This window comes from Rhynchophorus ferrugineus, unplaced genomic scaffold (assembly GCF_030347505.1).
Source record: "Rhynchophorus ferrugineus isolate W39M unplaced genomic scaffold, kcgeb_rfMv2 rfM10, whole genome shotgun sequence".
NCBI classification, from domain to species: Eukaryota; Metazoa; Arthropoda; class Insecta; order Coleoptera; family Curculionidae; genus Rhynchophorus; species Rhynchophorus ferrugineus.
Genome location: NW_027472589.1, coordinates 10,049,819 through 10,065,816, shown reverse-complemented (window position 1 = coordinate 10,065,816; position 15,998 = coordinate 10,049,819). Strand labels below are relative to the sequence as shown.

General features: G+C 31.5%; 1 protein-coding gene and 1 long non-coding RNA gene across 2 annotated transcripts in view; one reads left to right on the top strand and one right to left on the bottom strand.

The window, feature by feature from the left end:
- Positions 1-15,998, bottom strand: part of LOC143203564 (uncharacterized) — a 509,963-nt gene that overhangs the window by 163,640 nt on the left and 330,325 nt on the right. The window lies entirely within an intron of this gene.
- The window catches only part of Galk (N-acetylgalactosamine kinase), a 59,979-nt gene continuing 44,617 nt past the window's right edge, over positions 637-15,998 (top strand). The window contains exons 1-3 of the mRNA XM_076415768.1: positions 637-880; positions 4,862-5,032; positions 5,307-5,514. Of these exons, the coding sequence (XP_076271883.1) occupies positions 768-880; positions 4,862-5,032; positions 5,307-5,514 (492 nt within the window). The 5' untranslated portion in view covers positions 637-767. The remainder of the gene's footprint in view (positions 881-4,861; positions 5,033-5,306; positions 5,515-15,998) is intronic.

Here is a 15,998-nt window from a genome sequence, read left to right as displayed (position 1 = left end):
AAACATTCCTTAAAAATATACAACATTCGTTCCTTCACCATTTTATTGTCAAAACATTATGACATCTAAAGGATAATTTAAAATTATATCTTATACTAGAAAAATTTGCTGAAATTATAAACACCATTTTATATAGTAAATTGATATTTGAATTATATTTTAAGCTGGCACATTTTTCGATTTTAAAATTCCTTCACCATTTTATCACATATTCTATTTAAATATATGGTAATAATATATGAAGAGTATAATAGGGAATGGAGCCATATAACATTATAATTTGTAAGAATATTTAGCATTATTAATAAATCGAAATTGTGTGTGTGTGTGTGTGTGTAAAAAAGTTCGTTACAGGATACTTTAGCTACATACATGCTAGGAGCGGGCCAACAGATGGCAGCGTATGAATTATAAACATATGTACGGTATGATAGAATGGTGACTTAAAATAATGTTAAAATATTTATGTTGAAAAAACCAACGTCTAAATTACTATATTTATAAATTAATGTTTCTCATGAATATTTACTTAACAACATTATTTTTAACACATACAGTAATTCTCCATCTAGATGATTGGATGGTCATATAACGGTTTATATAAATATTTTGCTGTCAATAAGTACGTAGACTTGGAGTAGTCTAAATAAAGATAAGGATTTTACAGCTATCAACGTGTCAAATTGTATACTATAATTACCCCGATTATTCAGCCGGTGTAGTACGTTATTCATTGACAATATTAGCGATATTTCTTTACATAAAAAATGCCTGTTGAGATTTGTCCTTTACCAAAAACTAGGAATGTCGATTCCATTAATGCTGCCTTCGAATCGATATATAAGAAGACACCTACGTTCTACATCCGAGTTCCAGGCAGGTGAGTGGTTATTTATTACTGGTAAAGGTGGCGTACAGTTTAATTTGGGAATTGAAGACCTAAATTATCGAATATTAATTTTCATTGGACAAGAATCAGAAACCGTCATTGATATTTTAATATTCGTATAATGATATTGTCTCAATAATAGCTAATAATCAGCAATATATATGTTATATAAAAAATAGTGTACCCTTAAGATTAATTCACACATTTATTTGCGTATATAGTCCATTTGGTGAAAGTGTGGACCATTTTCTGTCTATTTTTCGTTGACACAGATCTACTATTATGAAAATTATATTAGTATTTAAAATTATAAGTGAAATTACGAGAATAATGTTTCACGTATGACAACTAATTCTCCTTTCTAATTTAATTTTTATTAAGAATTTGAAGGTTTGGATTCTTTTGTTTAAGGTCAAAAGGCTCAAAATATAAATTCAACCATCTTAAGATTAAGTTTGTTTGGTATTTTAATAACTACATTCATATCATATGTATCAGGATTATTAGGATTTAGTTATGGCGTCATTTTGTTGAAACGTAAGCAACTTATTTTATTTCTTACCTAAATAAAAAAGGGCAAGGTGTTGATTTCTAATTCAAACGACAGGCTATTAAAATTCATTGCCATTTAAGGTTTTGGAACGAACGAAATCGATATACTTAGAAGTAGTGTATAGTTAGGGAATAAATAAAAAAACTTGTACACATCATTTCGAAATAAGGTTTTGAGTTGTGAAAAATCAATTCGCAGTCATTAAGTATACAAAATGGATAAAAAAATTAATTTGATCAAACCTGTTAGTTGATTGTCACAATTCTTTTTATGACTATGTTGGCACAACTGTTACCTCTACTGACACGATGATTTTGAAAGTTATTTGCCATTTAGTTTGTTTATAGAGCTCTATTTGATCAGCTCCGATATAAAATGTTTTGGCACTTTTACATATGAGTAATATAGCCAGTCAATTGAAAAGTCCCCGGCCTATCATAGTAAAACACATTTGTTTGGCTAAATTAGTTTTTTTTATTCAACATAATACTCTTCAAGGGTGATACGCTGATTATAGCGACCCTGCAACTTTTCAATACCATTTTTGTAGTACGATTTGTCCTTTGCTTCAAAATAACTATCCTTTGCTTTGCTTCATACGACGAACATTTCTTTCCAGCGAACATTCTTTTGTGATCTGAAAACAGGAAATAGTCGCTCGGGGCCAGGTCTGGAGAATACGGCGGATGACAAAGCAATTCGAAGTCCAATTCATGTTTTTGCCATCGTTTCCACTGACTTGTGACACGGTGCATTGTTTTGGTGAAGCAGCACTTTCTTTTCCTTCAAATGCGGCCATTTCGTCATTCAAATGGGCCAATAACGCTATGTAATAGTCGCCGTGGATGGTCCTTCCTTTTTCAAGGTAGTCAATGAAAATTATTCCATGCGCATCCCAAAATACAGACGCCATAACCTTGCAAGCTGATTGTTGCGTTTACCCACGCGGGTTCATCGTGTGCAGTCCACTCGGATGACTGTTGATTGCATTTCGGAGTAAAATGATGGAGCCATGTTTCAACCATCGTCACTTATCGACGCAAAAACCGGATTTATTACGCTTGATCATCTTCAAACACTGCTCCGAAACCAACTCGTCGTTGTTTTTGGTCAAAAGTGAGCTCGCGCGGCACTCATATGCGCAGAGCTTTCTCATACCCAAATATTCGTGAATGATATAATTTACACGTTCAGTTGATATCTTTAGAGTGTCTGCTATTTCATTCAGTTTCAATTTACGGTAATTGAAAATCATTTTTCAAATTTCAATTATTGGTACTCTTTGATACTAATGTATATAATATCGTTTATATTTCAACTAATACTAGGTTATTTTATATAACATAACTTAAATAATATAAAAACAAATACACAGAAATGTTGGTCCTAATTCAGTATGATTTTTTAAATAACTACGAATTTTTTTAAATAACTGAATGCTTAAAAATATATTGAGACCTAGTCAATAACTATAACTAACAGTTGATCATCAGAAATTGTAAATGTCTATAGCAACCACATAGAATAAATATACAAGTATTCCTAGAACCATTAATTAATAGACAAGAAATAAGTATTTTTCTACGAAGTTATAGAAGCATTAGTTTTTTAAATTTAATATATTTGGATATGTTCTATTACAATACTAAAATCACTATCTGAATTTCGATAAAATAGGATACCTAATAATATTAATACATGTAATAATTTTAACTAATACGTATTTAGATATACCCACATGTACTGTACTTATTTTTCTATTATATAAATATCTATTTATCAACATTTTTTTAAAAAATTGCAGTTTCATACAGGCTAATGTACTAAAAATGTTAAATATAGAAATTTTTAGAAACAAGGAAACAATATGACGTGGATTACTATTGTTTATAACCTAGATAAAATATGAAAACGTTAAAAAAGTAAAATAAACAAACACATTTATTTATATTAGTTATAATGAAAATTTGTTATCTTAAAACAAAACTGGTCTCTGAACATCCGTCTTGATTCACATTATGGTAAAGCTTTTAATGTAGATCAAAGTAATTTTTGCATGATATTCAACCTTCTTGATTATCTTATCTTTATTATTTCATTATATGCATATACAAGTTATATATGTCTTATAATTATTATCTTTGGTTATATTACTTTAATCATAAATAAACGTGACATTTTGTTTATATGATGTTCACAACATCTCTCAAAATATTTGGAAATATGCAAAATTAATGTTATACCCAGTACTTGTACCATTTTTTGTTTTTCAGATAATAATTCATAGTAAAAATGTATGCGCATTATGATAATTCATAATATGAGAATTATTACCATTAACTACTACTTTTTCACATTATTTCTACATCGTCTTAATTCAAGTTTCACCAAAAAAAACATAGTTTAACGCTAACAAGGAGTCAATTCATTATATCCTTGAAACTAAAGGTAATTTGTCAATTCATTAATATTTGGTAAATATGATGACTATATCTGGTGAAAAATCATCAGTACGATCAGAATTAATACTAATACTCAAAGAAAACTCATGAAAACAGTTATTCAGGTACACTTGAGAGTAGAAAAAATTGTAATACCGATGAAAATGGTCTTTATTGGAAGCCATAAAAAAGGACATGCAAAAGTCTGCTTCAGGTTGAAAGTCAAAAAATGAACAAACAACCTTTCTAGCTTGTACTAATTCTAATAGTTCACGCAAAATACACAAATAATAATAGTAAGCTAATAGATGTTACTGTTAGATAACACCGAATGTAAACCCATTAATCCAACCAATGGACCAAAACATAGTAAGACTTACCAAACTATATTATTGAAAGTTTCTATTTTCAACTGTCCTATTAAAGAGTCGTGAAAACACTTCTCAGGCTTTGAAATAGGTGACACTACCAGAAGCTCTTTTAAGTTTGTTGCGCTCCAGCTGATATTTATGGAGCGAAGAAAAGTAAACCAATAGGGAAGAATATATGGACAATGAGGATGATTTTTCTATTTCAGTTAGAAATTTAGTAACTGAAGCGCAAGCCACACCAATTTTTAATCAATGAATTAAAAATATCTGGTGAATGTGATGCATATAAGTATTGCTTTGTTACCATATTGTATTGCAAAATAACTGTTTCACATTTATGCTTTTTTACGAAACACTGTTTATTTTCTACTATGCTCAAGCGTTTTTTAATCGACCTCAAAAAAGTAGGACCTTCTATGTTCGGATGTATATTTTGTTAATGTATGCTCGCCGATTTTTCCACCAATTATGGACCGATTTTCAAAATTCTTTTTTAATTTCTACATTATCACCAATCAAGAAATTTGGGCGAAACTGATAATACAAATTCAAATTATCTGAAAGTTTCTCCATTTATAACCATTACTGTATGCATATTTTATTATAGAGTGAATCTGATTGGAGAACATGTTGATTACTGTGGATATGGCGTTTGTCCAATGGCTTTGGAACAGGACATTTTCTTAGCAGTTGCCATAGATGATACGCAAAAGAAACTAACTTTACATAACTTAGACAAGAAGTATGAAAGCTATGAATGTCCTCTAGATACTATTGAGTAAGTATATTGATTTTTAATCAATAATAAATAAATACAAATATGAATAACATAAATGATAACGGCGTCCTCTAGACTACAATTGCGACAATGCACTTCAGATAATTCAACTTAAAACCTGATCAGTATTAAGTGCCCGATGCTAGTCGATCAACACCAACATTTTAATTAAATATTAATAAAAAAATACTTATCGCAAACATTCACTTATGTTGATAAACTTGATATAGGTCGAGTAAATTGTTAATAAATTAATTCGATTTATTTTTGACAGGATAGTATTGAATGATGCTGCCCCAAAATGGTATCAGTATTTTCTGTGTGGTGTGAAAGGTGTTTTGGAGCTATTAGGGGAGACCGAAACGAATAAAATCAAGGGACTGGAGGTTATGGTGGATGGAAGTATCCCGCAGAGCGCTGGTTTGTCGAGCAGTAGTGCCTTGGTTAGTGCCGCAGCTTTGGCTACTACTCACTCTTTCCAGGTATGTAGGTTTTATACGTTATTAACGTACATATTTCTCTCAAAAGTTTTTTAAATATATCCGATCTATTAAATAATTCATGATCAAAAAGTAAACTGATGTTTCAATTACATAATATCTTGGAATACGTACGGCATGGCATTACTCCACAAATATCTCCGGATTTGGCGCATGTGCACTATCCTGTATAGAATAAATCATAGAAAAGAATAAGCTCTATTGTCCTCCTTTTCTAATGGCGTTGCCTAATTAATAATTCTGTAGTAACAATAATTAAATTGTTGTGTTATTCTTGGTGGTTTAACATACATTAGTTTTAAAATATGGAAGAACAAAGGTAAGTGCAGAATGTAAGGTTAAAATTTTAAAAAATATAAAATCCAAACAGCATCAATTTTATTTATAGTGGGAGTGTAAGTTGCTAAATTTATATCACATCATTTTCAACGACATCGAATGGTTATCAATATATGCCAAAATTTAACAGGAACAGAGAAGAAAATGATTCTTGTTGTGTTGGAAGTAGTCAAGTCATTGATGAGCTTTGCCCATCAAGATTAGTAGCAAAAATTGTAGTAACTGGTAATAATTAGACGTTTATTTTAAACATAATTTATTTTAGTAATGATTTTATAGGTAAGATGTATATAATTTGTTGAGAGTGAAAGTCGAAGAATGTGAAATTCGTTCGCAGAATTGAAATGTACAGTGATACTATTAAATAATTAAATTTGCTAAGAAAAGTAGACCTGGATCAAATAAACAACATATAAAACTATCAACGATACCCTAATGAGTATAGGTAAATAAATTATTATTTTCTAAATATAATGATGTATTGACTGAGATTTATTTCAGCTTAAAAGTGCGATAATTCATTCCATTTATTTATATTCGTTCATTTTAGGCTAGTAAATCTTAATCGAAAGCTTGAGGTAGTCAATTCATTAATGGGATTTGTGGATCAAGAATAATAGTGATCATAGTTGATCATATTTCGAGATATTTAGAATTTCACCGCTTTTCATAGTGGTGGCTTTTTCGTTTGGTTTTAACTATATTGGCTTGGTTCGAACTAAACGATTTTGGTCTTTTTTATGGCAATGCTTATTTACATGGTTCTTGGAGTTCTTGTTAATCGTACAAATATGTAAATTAATTTAAATATGGCGTTTTTATAAAAATAGAAAGGCATATACAGATTATTTTTATTATTTTATTTTATTCAATAATTTTTTAAATAAAATATGTAAATTATTATGTAAATTAAGTTAGAATATATATATATATATATATATATATATATAGTCGATATTAAATCTAATAATCACCACAAAAAAGTGTAAGTAAATAAAGCTGCTGCTAAAATAGGGCATGCGCCAACTCCGGATATTTTTAGAGTAATGTATCCTTTAATGGTTTACTGGACAACTACACACTGCATGTGTGGTGTAGTTAAAGTAACAAAAGCTGTCTCAATGGCTCTCTCTGTAATGTAAGGTATTGTATGTAAGGTATTAACGTAAAGATTACCTTAACCGATCATCTTTAATCAAAGAATCTAAAAGTTTCAATGAAAAATATGTTATTTGCTAAAGTATGGTCGACGAGTGTAATTATTCGACCTTTCCTACTATATAAAGAAAACAAAACAAATAAGCCATGATATAACTTTCAGCACAAAAAGTACAAGGAATAAATCGGTTCAGTTTTTCGAGTACATTTATTTTAATCGTTTTTTATAATAGTCATCGGTTTGCCAACCCAGAATACGGTTTTTCTTTTATTTTCTCTGACGATGTATATATCCCAGTTATGTTTCAGTATGTTAATGGCTCCATTATAGCGGAGCTCTGACCTTTTCTACATTGTAATAACAATTGTTATAACCCTTTGTTCCTAGATTTTTATCTCTTCTATTCGGTTTTAGATATTACGATAATCTTAACTAAGTGTATAGGGATGTTCCATTTTGGACTACATAAATTTCCATCTTAATTAGTATAATGATACAATTAAATATAAATTTATGCCACAGGTGAAGTATACTTGCCATCTGTAGTTCTGTGTTTAGTGTTTGAGTATTTTAGTGAGCTGAGTTACGTGACTGAAGCTATTATTTTATGTAGAATGAAGTCAAAACTAACTACTAATATTTGTTACTTATCTATAAAATTTGTCTATCCCTCTCGTACGTTAAAATATATATTTTTGTGGATCAAACTTTGTATTTGTTTTCTTTTTTGTGTGAAAATTTTATATCACACTTGTTATTTATTTATGAGCTTACAGTTTTTTACTATCTGAAAAATACGTATTTCGCGATATGTAAATCTAATAAAGGACTGTAGTATCGAGGTAGGTTTGTTTCCTAAATTACCAGTAAAAGAAGGAATTCTTTTACTTCTCGTCGAGCCTCAATTCTAGAGGTAAAGCTGTTTTTCCGTATCTATAGAGGTAATCACCTTTTGGGTTTATACAATTTTATTTCAAAGGTGTTCTAATGTATATCGCTGGAATCTATTTTAGAATACTATTGTGCAATAAAAATCCTTGCTATAGACCACCTGAAAATATCCAGGAGTCTGAATTTTTCTGCTAGGCCGTTATTTTCAAAAGAAAATCTACGTACAAATTACTATATGAAATGTTATTTAATGAACTAAACGTAATGAAAAGAAGATAAATCAGGGGTACCACATGGAAATGTATTGGATCCCATCTTTACTCACTTTGTACGTGTGATATACGAGGGTGGTTCAAATATGATGGAGACAAACGCTGTAGATGGCGCGTATGTATGTTTGAGTATGGCTTGAGTATGTGATAGCTGGGTCCCTTACGAACAGTGTGGCATGGTTTTCGTCGAGAACGTATGTTTCACGCGCGTGCTACGATCATGAGTGAACGTCAAGTGACCACCGCCGTAGCGCAACGTATTGTCATTCGTTTTTTATTGTGGAAAGGCGTTAAAAGACAGACATTTTTCTGCGTTTGCGAAATTAATTCGGTAGTGAGTGCCTTAGTAGGGCTGCCATATTTAAATAAGCCAAAGAATTCAAGGATGGCCGCGAAACCGAAATAACAACTCATTTGGAGGTCCGCAGGATGAATGTTCGAGATATTTGGGCTGAACTCGGCATCAGTATTGGTAGTGTACAGTCCATCATCCACGAACACCTTCAATATCGCAAAATAACGGCGCGATGGTTTCCTAAACTGTTGAAGTTTGAGCAAAAATTTACGCGGTTGAAAGTTTGTTGCCGCTTGCTGACGCGATATGACGCGTTTTTTAACGCGAATCTTCACTACAGACGAGACATGTGTACATTATTACACTCCCGAGAGCAAGATGTCGTCTAAAGAGTGGAGGAAGAAGGAGGAAAGGGCGCCAGTCAAAGCGAAGACAACCAGGTCTGCGGGTAAGGTTCTGTATACGGTGTTTTGAGACCGGCGGGGAGTGCTGTACGTCGATTTCCTGCGCACCCAACGTACCATTAATGCTGCATACTACTCTAACCTTCTAAAAACACACCTGAGACCCGCTTATCGCTCGAAACGGAGGAGCATTCCAGCACGAAGTGCAATTCTTCTTCATAAAATATGGGAATTAGGGTTCACCCCCTACAGTCCAGATTTATCACCTTGAGATTACCACATGTTTGAACTACTGAAAAGTAGCCCTCGAAGGTCAAAGATTGAACACCGATGACGAGGTACAGGAGTTAGTGCGCACATGGCTGTCCGAGTTGCCCAAGGAATTCTTCGATACCGGCATCAAAAAACCTCTGGAAAGATGGACAAAATGCGTAACTAGCGAGGGGAAATACCTAGAAAAACTGTACATTTTTGTAAATTTTTTCAATAGTAAATAAACGTGTCAGAGTATTTTATCCACCCTCGTACCAGAAATGAAAAACATAAAAAATGCTGGTATAAAAATAGAGATTAAAAGTTAACCAAAGCAAAGCGTTGCATATCGGGTTTATATATTATCAAACTGTACATAAATAACAATGAATAACAATATTAGATACAACAACCATATAGAAAACAAAGCTAAGTATCTTGGTCGGAATCTCAGTCGAAAACTTTATTGAAGGACCACATCATAAAAATAAAACAAAAGAATAAAAATGAAGAAGAATAGTTAAATATCTACCATGGAAAAACAAATTGTTCAGTAATAGAAGAGGTAATACACTAATATATTGTTATCGTTAACAAAACAAAACAAAAAGTTAACATTCATTTGGGTCAAAGGATTATAACAATAATTTGAGATGTTTATTCTATTAACAGTTTATGGAGAGGATTCATTTTGTGTCCCAAAAAAATGACGTAAAACAAATTAAACGGACGTTAACTGCATTTTTGGGGTTAAAATACATGCTACACCATTTTTTATCCTCTTATTATTTCTCACTAATGCACATGAATGCCTATTCGTCAGCTATTCTGTATTATATACATTATAACATTATATCAAATTATTAATCAATCAATCAAATCGGTAAAAAATAGCAGACTTTACTCGCAATGCTAATTTATTTAGTTTTGCATTATATATGAACCCCAATAAAGATAAAGTGTTTCTTATATACTAACATCAACTTATTTACCGACATTTAATTATTAAATTAGTAGTTAACTATACGCTATCTGAAAAATTAAGTTATACATTTAATAATTTAGGGGACATAGAGTTATTTCAAGAAAATTTATAATCATAAACAAGTATTTAACTCATATTTACAAATAACAATGTCTTTGTTAACATAAGTGTTGCTAACATTGCTATATGATTCCTTTGGTAATACTGATTTTTGAAAAATGTTACTATATGTTTCATTTTAAACCATAACATTTATTTTAAGCATAATCAAGATTTTTTATTGAGTTCAAAAGACAAAATTACTCACAATGGCAGAACAAGTGCCACGAAAACATCTCGCAAGCATGCTTCATCAAATATAAGACCCACCGAATAGTTTTATCATGACGACCTTGACAGAGGAGGCAAAGATCATGAAAACCCTCAAAAGAAGACGCAGAACTGGAGTTATTACTCGACGAATATTTATTTCTTAACAACAGAGACCGAATTATTCTTTTGAATTATATGTTATTCAACGTTCATTATATGTTATTTCACGACATTTGCTGAAGATACCAATTATTAAATGTTGGAAACTATATGCACTGAATTTGAAAGAAATTGTTTTTGAAAAAGAAAGCTTCTCTTGCGTTTGAATATCGGTTTAATAATTTTTAATAATATTTATCGCAAAATCTTTGAAAGCTCAAGAAAGCTGAGCAATAACAGTCAATGAATTTTCTTTTTAATCGACTTCGAAAAAGGACGAGGTTCTATGTTTGGCTGTATATATATTTTTTTAATGTACGGTCGCCGATTTCTCCGTCAATATTCGGTTGATTTTCGAAATTCTTTCTTTATACGAAAGAGTGCACTTTCGAGGTGATCCCATTGGAATCAAATCAGGATCTGTAGCGGAAGGGGGTGATCCGAGGTGGTCCTATTGCAACTACATCAGAATCTTTTGAGGGGAAGGGGAGAAATTGAGGAAAACGCTCAAATTTCAAAGGCACGTACAAAGTTTACACATATTTTTGATCTAACATAATCAAATATTTGTGTATAATGTTATTACTGAGCTAATGTGATGAAAAATCGGAAGTCGTTCAATGCAAAAGCTATTCAGTTTGCCTTTTAAGCACTAACTATAACTGTAAATGACTGCTTCCATTGTGTAATAGTTAAAGCGTTTAGTCCCTAAACGGAGGTCGCGGGTTCGATTCCCGGCGGGGACAATGACTTTTTGTTGTTGTTTAGTTAGAGCATTTGTCAATTAAATAGTAAAGAGTTAAAAATCTAAGTTTGATTATTTTTTAATTTTTAGTGAGTTCCTTATTTATTTTTTGAAGTCAGTTAATGTTTTTTGTTAAAATATCTTTAATATTCAACAAACGGAGTGTATTTTGGCGAAAACAGAAATATGTTTTGCTATACATTTCGCTTTGTTATCTTTTATTCATAGATCTTGTTAGGTATTATGGATTACGGTTAGTTATATTTAGCATCAGAACTAATATTTCTAGCCATCGGATAATATATTTCTTAACTTTCCACTTATAATTCAGCAATTTCGACCGAGTAACAGACAAGCTGATAACGGGAACAAATAGAAACGATAAACGCCCTTGTTTGAAACTAAGTTGGTAAATACGAAACTTTGAGAATATATGAGGCATATACAAGTATTTATTACGCAAAATTTACACAGTATACACTATCGAGATTATATATTCCGAACGAACTTCTGACTGTTCGGATTTCATTCAATTTTGTTTTATAATATGACGAGACGTCACCTCGCATCAGTCGAAATCAGTTTCTTGGGTGAGATACGTAATATTTCAGGTTTATATTTACACATATCGATGTTATGTAGAAAGAAAACATTGTTCTTTTAATAACTCCATCACTGACTAGCTTTTAATAAGAAAACACGTCCTAATAAATAATATTTTATAAATTTAGAGTGCATCTGACATCATTTTATTTATTATTTAAATAAATATTAGAATATAAATATAATAGGATATCAATGTAAAAATAGTAATTTTTGACCTTAAAATGTTTGGTTTATGAATCAAATGTTATGGATTATTATCTTTTAATTGTTGTCCTTTGGTACTCATTACTTTACTCATCTTCCTGGCAATATTTATATTTAAAGTCGAAAAAAAGAACCATCTTCCTTTTAGGCTATCCATAAATGGGTTCAGTTTTGAATTAGCCCAGCATGTTTTCTTTTAACAATTATCTCTCACGACAGCGTCTATCCATTCCTCCATGTTTTTTTTTATTTTCCAAGTCTATTCCCTTTTGTATCAATTCAATTTAATTAACTTGAATCAAATTATATATCAAGAAAAGTAATGAAATTTATATTTTTAACACAAAAAATACATTTTGAAATCAAATATGTACATAATAATCGTTGTAATAACAAAATAAAAATAAACAAAAGCCTTATTTAACTTATATTCTACACGTATTTTATATTCTATTATATAGCATACACACAATTTAGCTTAAAAGCTTTTTATCTATTTACAATATTATTTTAACTACTACCAACTGACTACTTTGAAGTCGGTGCCGAACCCAAACCACCCAAATATATGATTATTTTAGATAAAAAATATGTGAAAACTTTCTATGTGCCTTTGAAATTTGAACGTTTTCCTCAATTTACCCCCCTTCCCTCCAAACATATCCTGATTTGATTCCAATGAGATCACCTCGGAAGTGCACTCTTTCGAAAAACAAAGGATTTTGAAGATTGGCCCACAATTCGTTTTAATAATTTTACGAAAATGTAGCTAACATTGTAATGTATCTTATACCACAATAATTTTTTGTCCCTTTTTGTTGTTGATATTTTTTTTTAAATATATTTTAAAGTCTCCTTTTACCAACTATGGGTTTATCTGGACTGGACCTACAGTTTAACGTGGGCTCTGAACCAAGGTCCTCGGCATTAAGCCTACTGACTGGCGAGTGACCAACTTTAAAAATGATCCCAGAAGACATCCGGTCTTACTCAGCCTGGTTACTGGCGTGACTTCATTTTGCTTGGCGAATTTTACACCCTTGCCTAGAACAATCACAAATTTTAAACAATCATAAACATAAATTTACGAGCATGTCCCAGCAGGACGCGGCTATCGCAACAGTAGGAGGACCGTCCTATCGCCTTTACCACTGCGCCGGCTGGCATTTTTTTTTGAGCATGTCATCTCAGATTTCTGTTCAAACTAGAATTTAACCTACTTTTGCCCAAAAAGCTTATAGTTTACACCCACTGCAACAATTTTTTTTATAATTTAATTAATATATTGTTACTAGTCGTTTCCGTCTAACCTACAATTTGCCTTTATGCTAACTTAAATCTAGGTATATAATTAGGAGAACCCATCGGCCCTATCTCAGTCTCTGGTGAAATAATGTTTATACATGTCACTGCCGAATTTTTTAATATATGCACCTCACTACATAACACTACACAAGATCAGATGGTTTGGTTCTTTTGAGTCTGTGTTCTGTTCTGGTGGTATCCAAAAGTTGCAATATTTCAATATTAGTATGAGAATGGAGTCTTTCCTCATGCCCCCTTGCAATTCTCTTGATTTCTTGATTGACTGTGGTTATCTGAAGGTCTCGATGTAGGTAATCAGTCTTATAGTATTTGGGTGCAGTACAGTACATTTTCATACATTTTAGCCAGTACATTTTCCTATATTTCAATTCCAGTTCTTTTCTTTTCTTCTTTATATGTTCCAGTACACTTCCTTGTGGTACACCTGCTTTAGCTTTTTTTATTGTAGAGTAAGCTTCTTCTTGCTTGACTCTAAACGTTCTGGTTGTAATGTATGATTTTAATAGTTCGGTGTGTTGTTTTGGTAGCATTTTCTGTAGTTTATCAACAAGGCCTTCATGCCAAACCTTATCGGCTAGGTGCTACATCTAAGAATATAGCTGAGCATACTTTTTGACTTTCGTAGGCTTTTTCAATAACATCTGTTATTCTGTGGACCTGGTCAATTGTTGAGTGTTTGTTAATAAACCCAAACTGGTGTGTTGGTATTAGGTTTTTTTTCTCTATGATCGGTTTTATTCTTTTCAACAGGAGTTTTTCAAAAACCTTAGATATTACTGGCAGCAGTGACATAGGTCTATAGGGTTTTATTTCATTTGGTGACTTCCCAAGTTTTGGGATCATTTTAATTTCCGCCATCTTCCAAAGCAACAATATTTTTAAAGAATTGTTTAATTTAAGCGAACTGTATTATCTAAGTTACAGAAATTAAGGAGAAATTGTGAAATCAGGCTACTATGCGTTATCAATACCAAGCTGCATCAATATATTGAACTAACTCACCTTCAGACGGTATATGTAACATTCCAGGGAAAAAATTTTTCCTTTTATATAGTTCCTGTACTAGTAACTTTTAATAATATTCCTCCGTGTGTCTGTTGCAATACAATATATCAGCCAAAACCCACACGTTGAAAAATTCACATCGTATTTCTGCTCCACAGTGAAAGTTATCGTTATTATTCCTGATAAAGTTTCCACAAACGTCTGATGTGTTTGCTTCCTATGTTTATGGGATGTAAATTAGTTTCTTTTGTGTCTTACACGAATTTCCCGGGGTCCAACTTGCGCATATTCGCAGAATTTATGCCGACCATTTAGACGAAATAGCGCCCCGCGTCAATAGAAATATTTTATTTAAGAGTGGCAGTATTTTAAAATAATCTGAATAGTCGTATATAATCCCCGTGTAACGGTGTAAACGGAGAATATTTATGGCTATGGTCGGATTATGTTTTTTTATGATTTATATGGGGTTATTTTTTTCACTTTACTCATATTATGGTATTATTTAAAACAGTGGTACCATTAATATAAATATGAAACTTAATCACTCAGTTAAATAAAAAAAAAATGTCGAACAAACCCTGTTTCAGAACCCGCTTTGTATTAAAATAATTTTTTGTTGCTATGAATTTTGAATCACAGTTGATATTTATTCCTGCTTCATATTTTATCAAGACTTTAAAATGAAATTAATATTTTATAAAAGTCTGCCTATAAGCCGCATTTTCTTTGTTGGACGAATATTCTAGTGATATCACTACATAGTATAAAACAAAGTCGCCTTTTCTGTCCCTATATCCCTATGTGCGCTTAAATCTTTAAAACTACGCAACGGATTTTGATGCGGTTTTTTTCAATAGATAGAGTGATTCAAGAGGAAGGTTTATATGTATAATACATGCATAATATACTAAGGCAACATTGCTAATTTTAGAGGTTTCTAACGTGATGTCGTAAATTAACCTATTTTTTAGGCTTATTTAGCAATTAGAAAAAACGCTGCCTAACCCTACGAGTTAGATCAAATTAATGTACTACAGTATTGTACACCATAAAAAGGTCTACAAAAAAGTCCGCGATGGTATATGTTTATCTTTTAGGGATAATCCACATTAACCATTTTTATTGTTTACTTTTTACGTGAGAAAATGGCTTATTTACGAAGCTATTTTAAGCAATACGGCATTAATCCTTATCGAATTAAGTACCTTAAATACAGTGTGCAATTAATATAGATCAATATGGTTCCTTACAGCATGTAAATTAAACAAACATTTTCGGAGATACTACAAATTTAAAATTTGCGTTTAAAAATGTGTAATGTAATAAAAATTGTATGAATTTAGATATTCCAAAGATAGCAGGAAATCTTCATAGTAAGTATAGGGGAAGAGGAATTGTTTTACTCCAAATTTAATGCGTGCAGGCCAAGGGCAGTAATGAATGAACTAAAAATACTGGATCGATTTTAATCATGTTTTCATTGAGTGACATAGGCATATATATTTTATG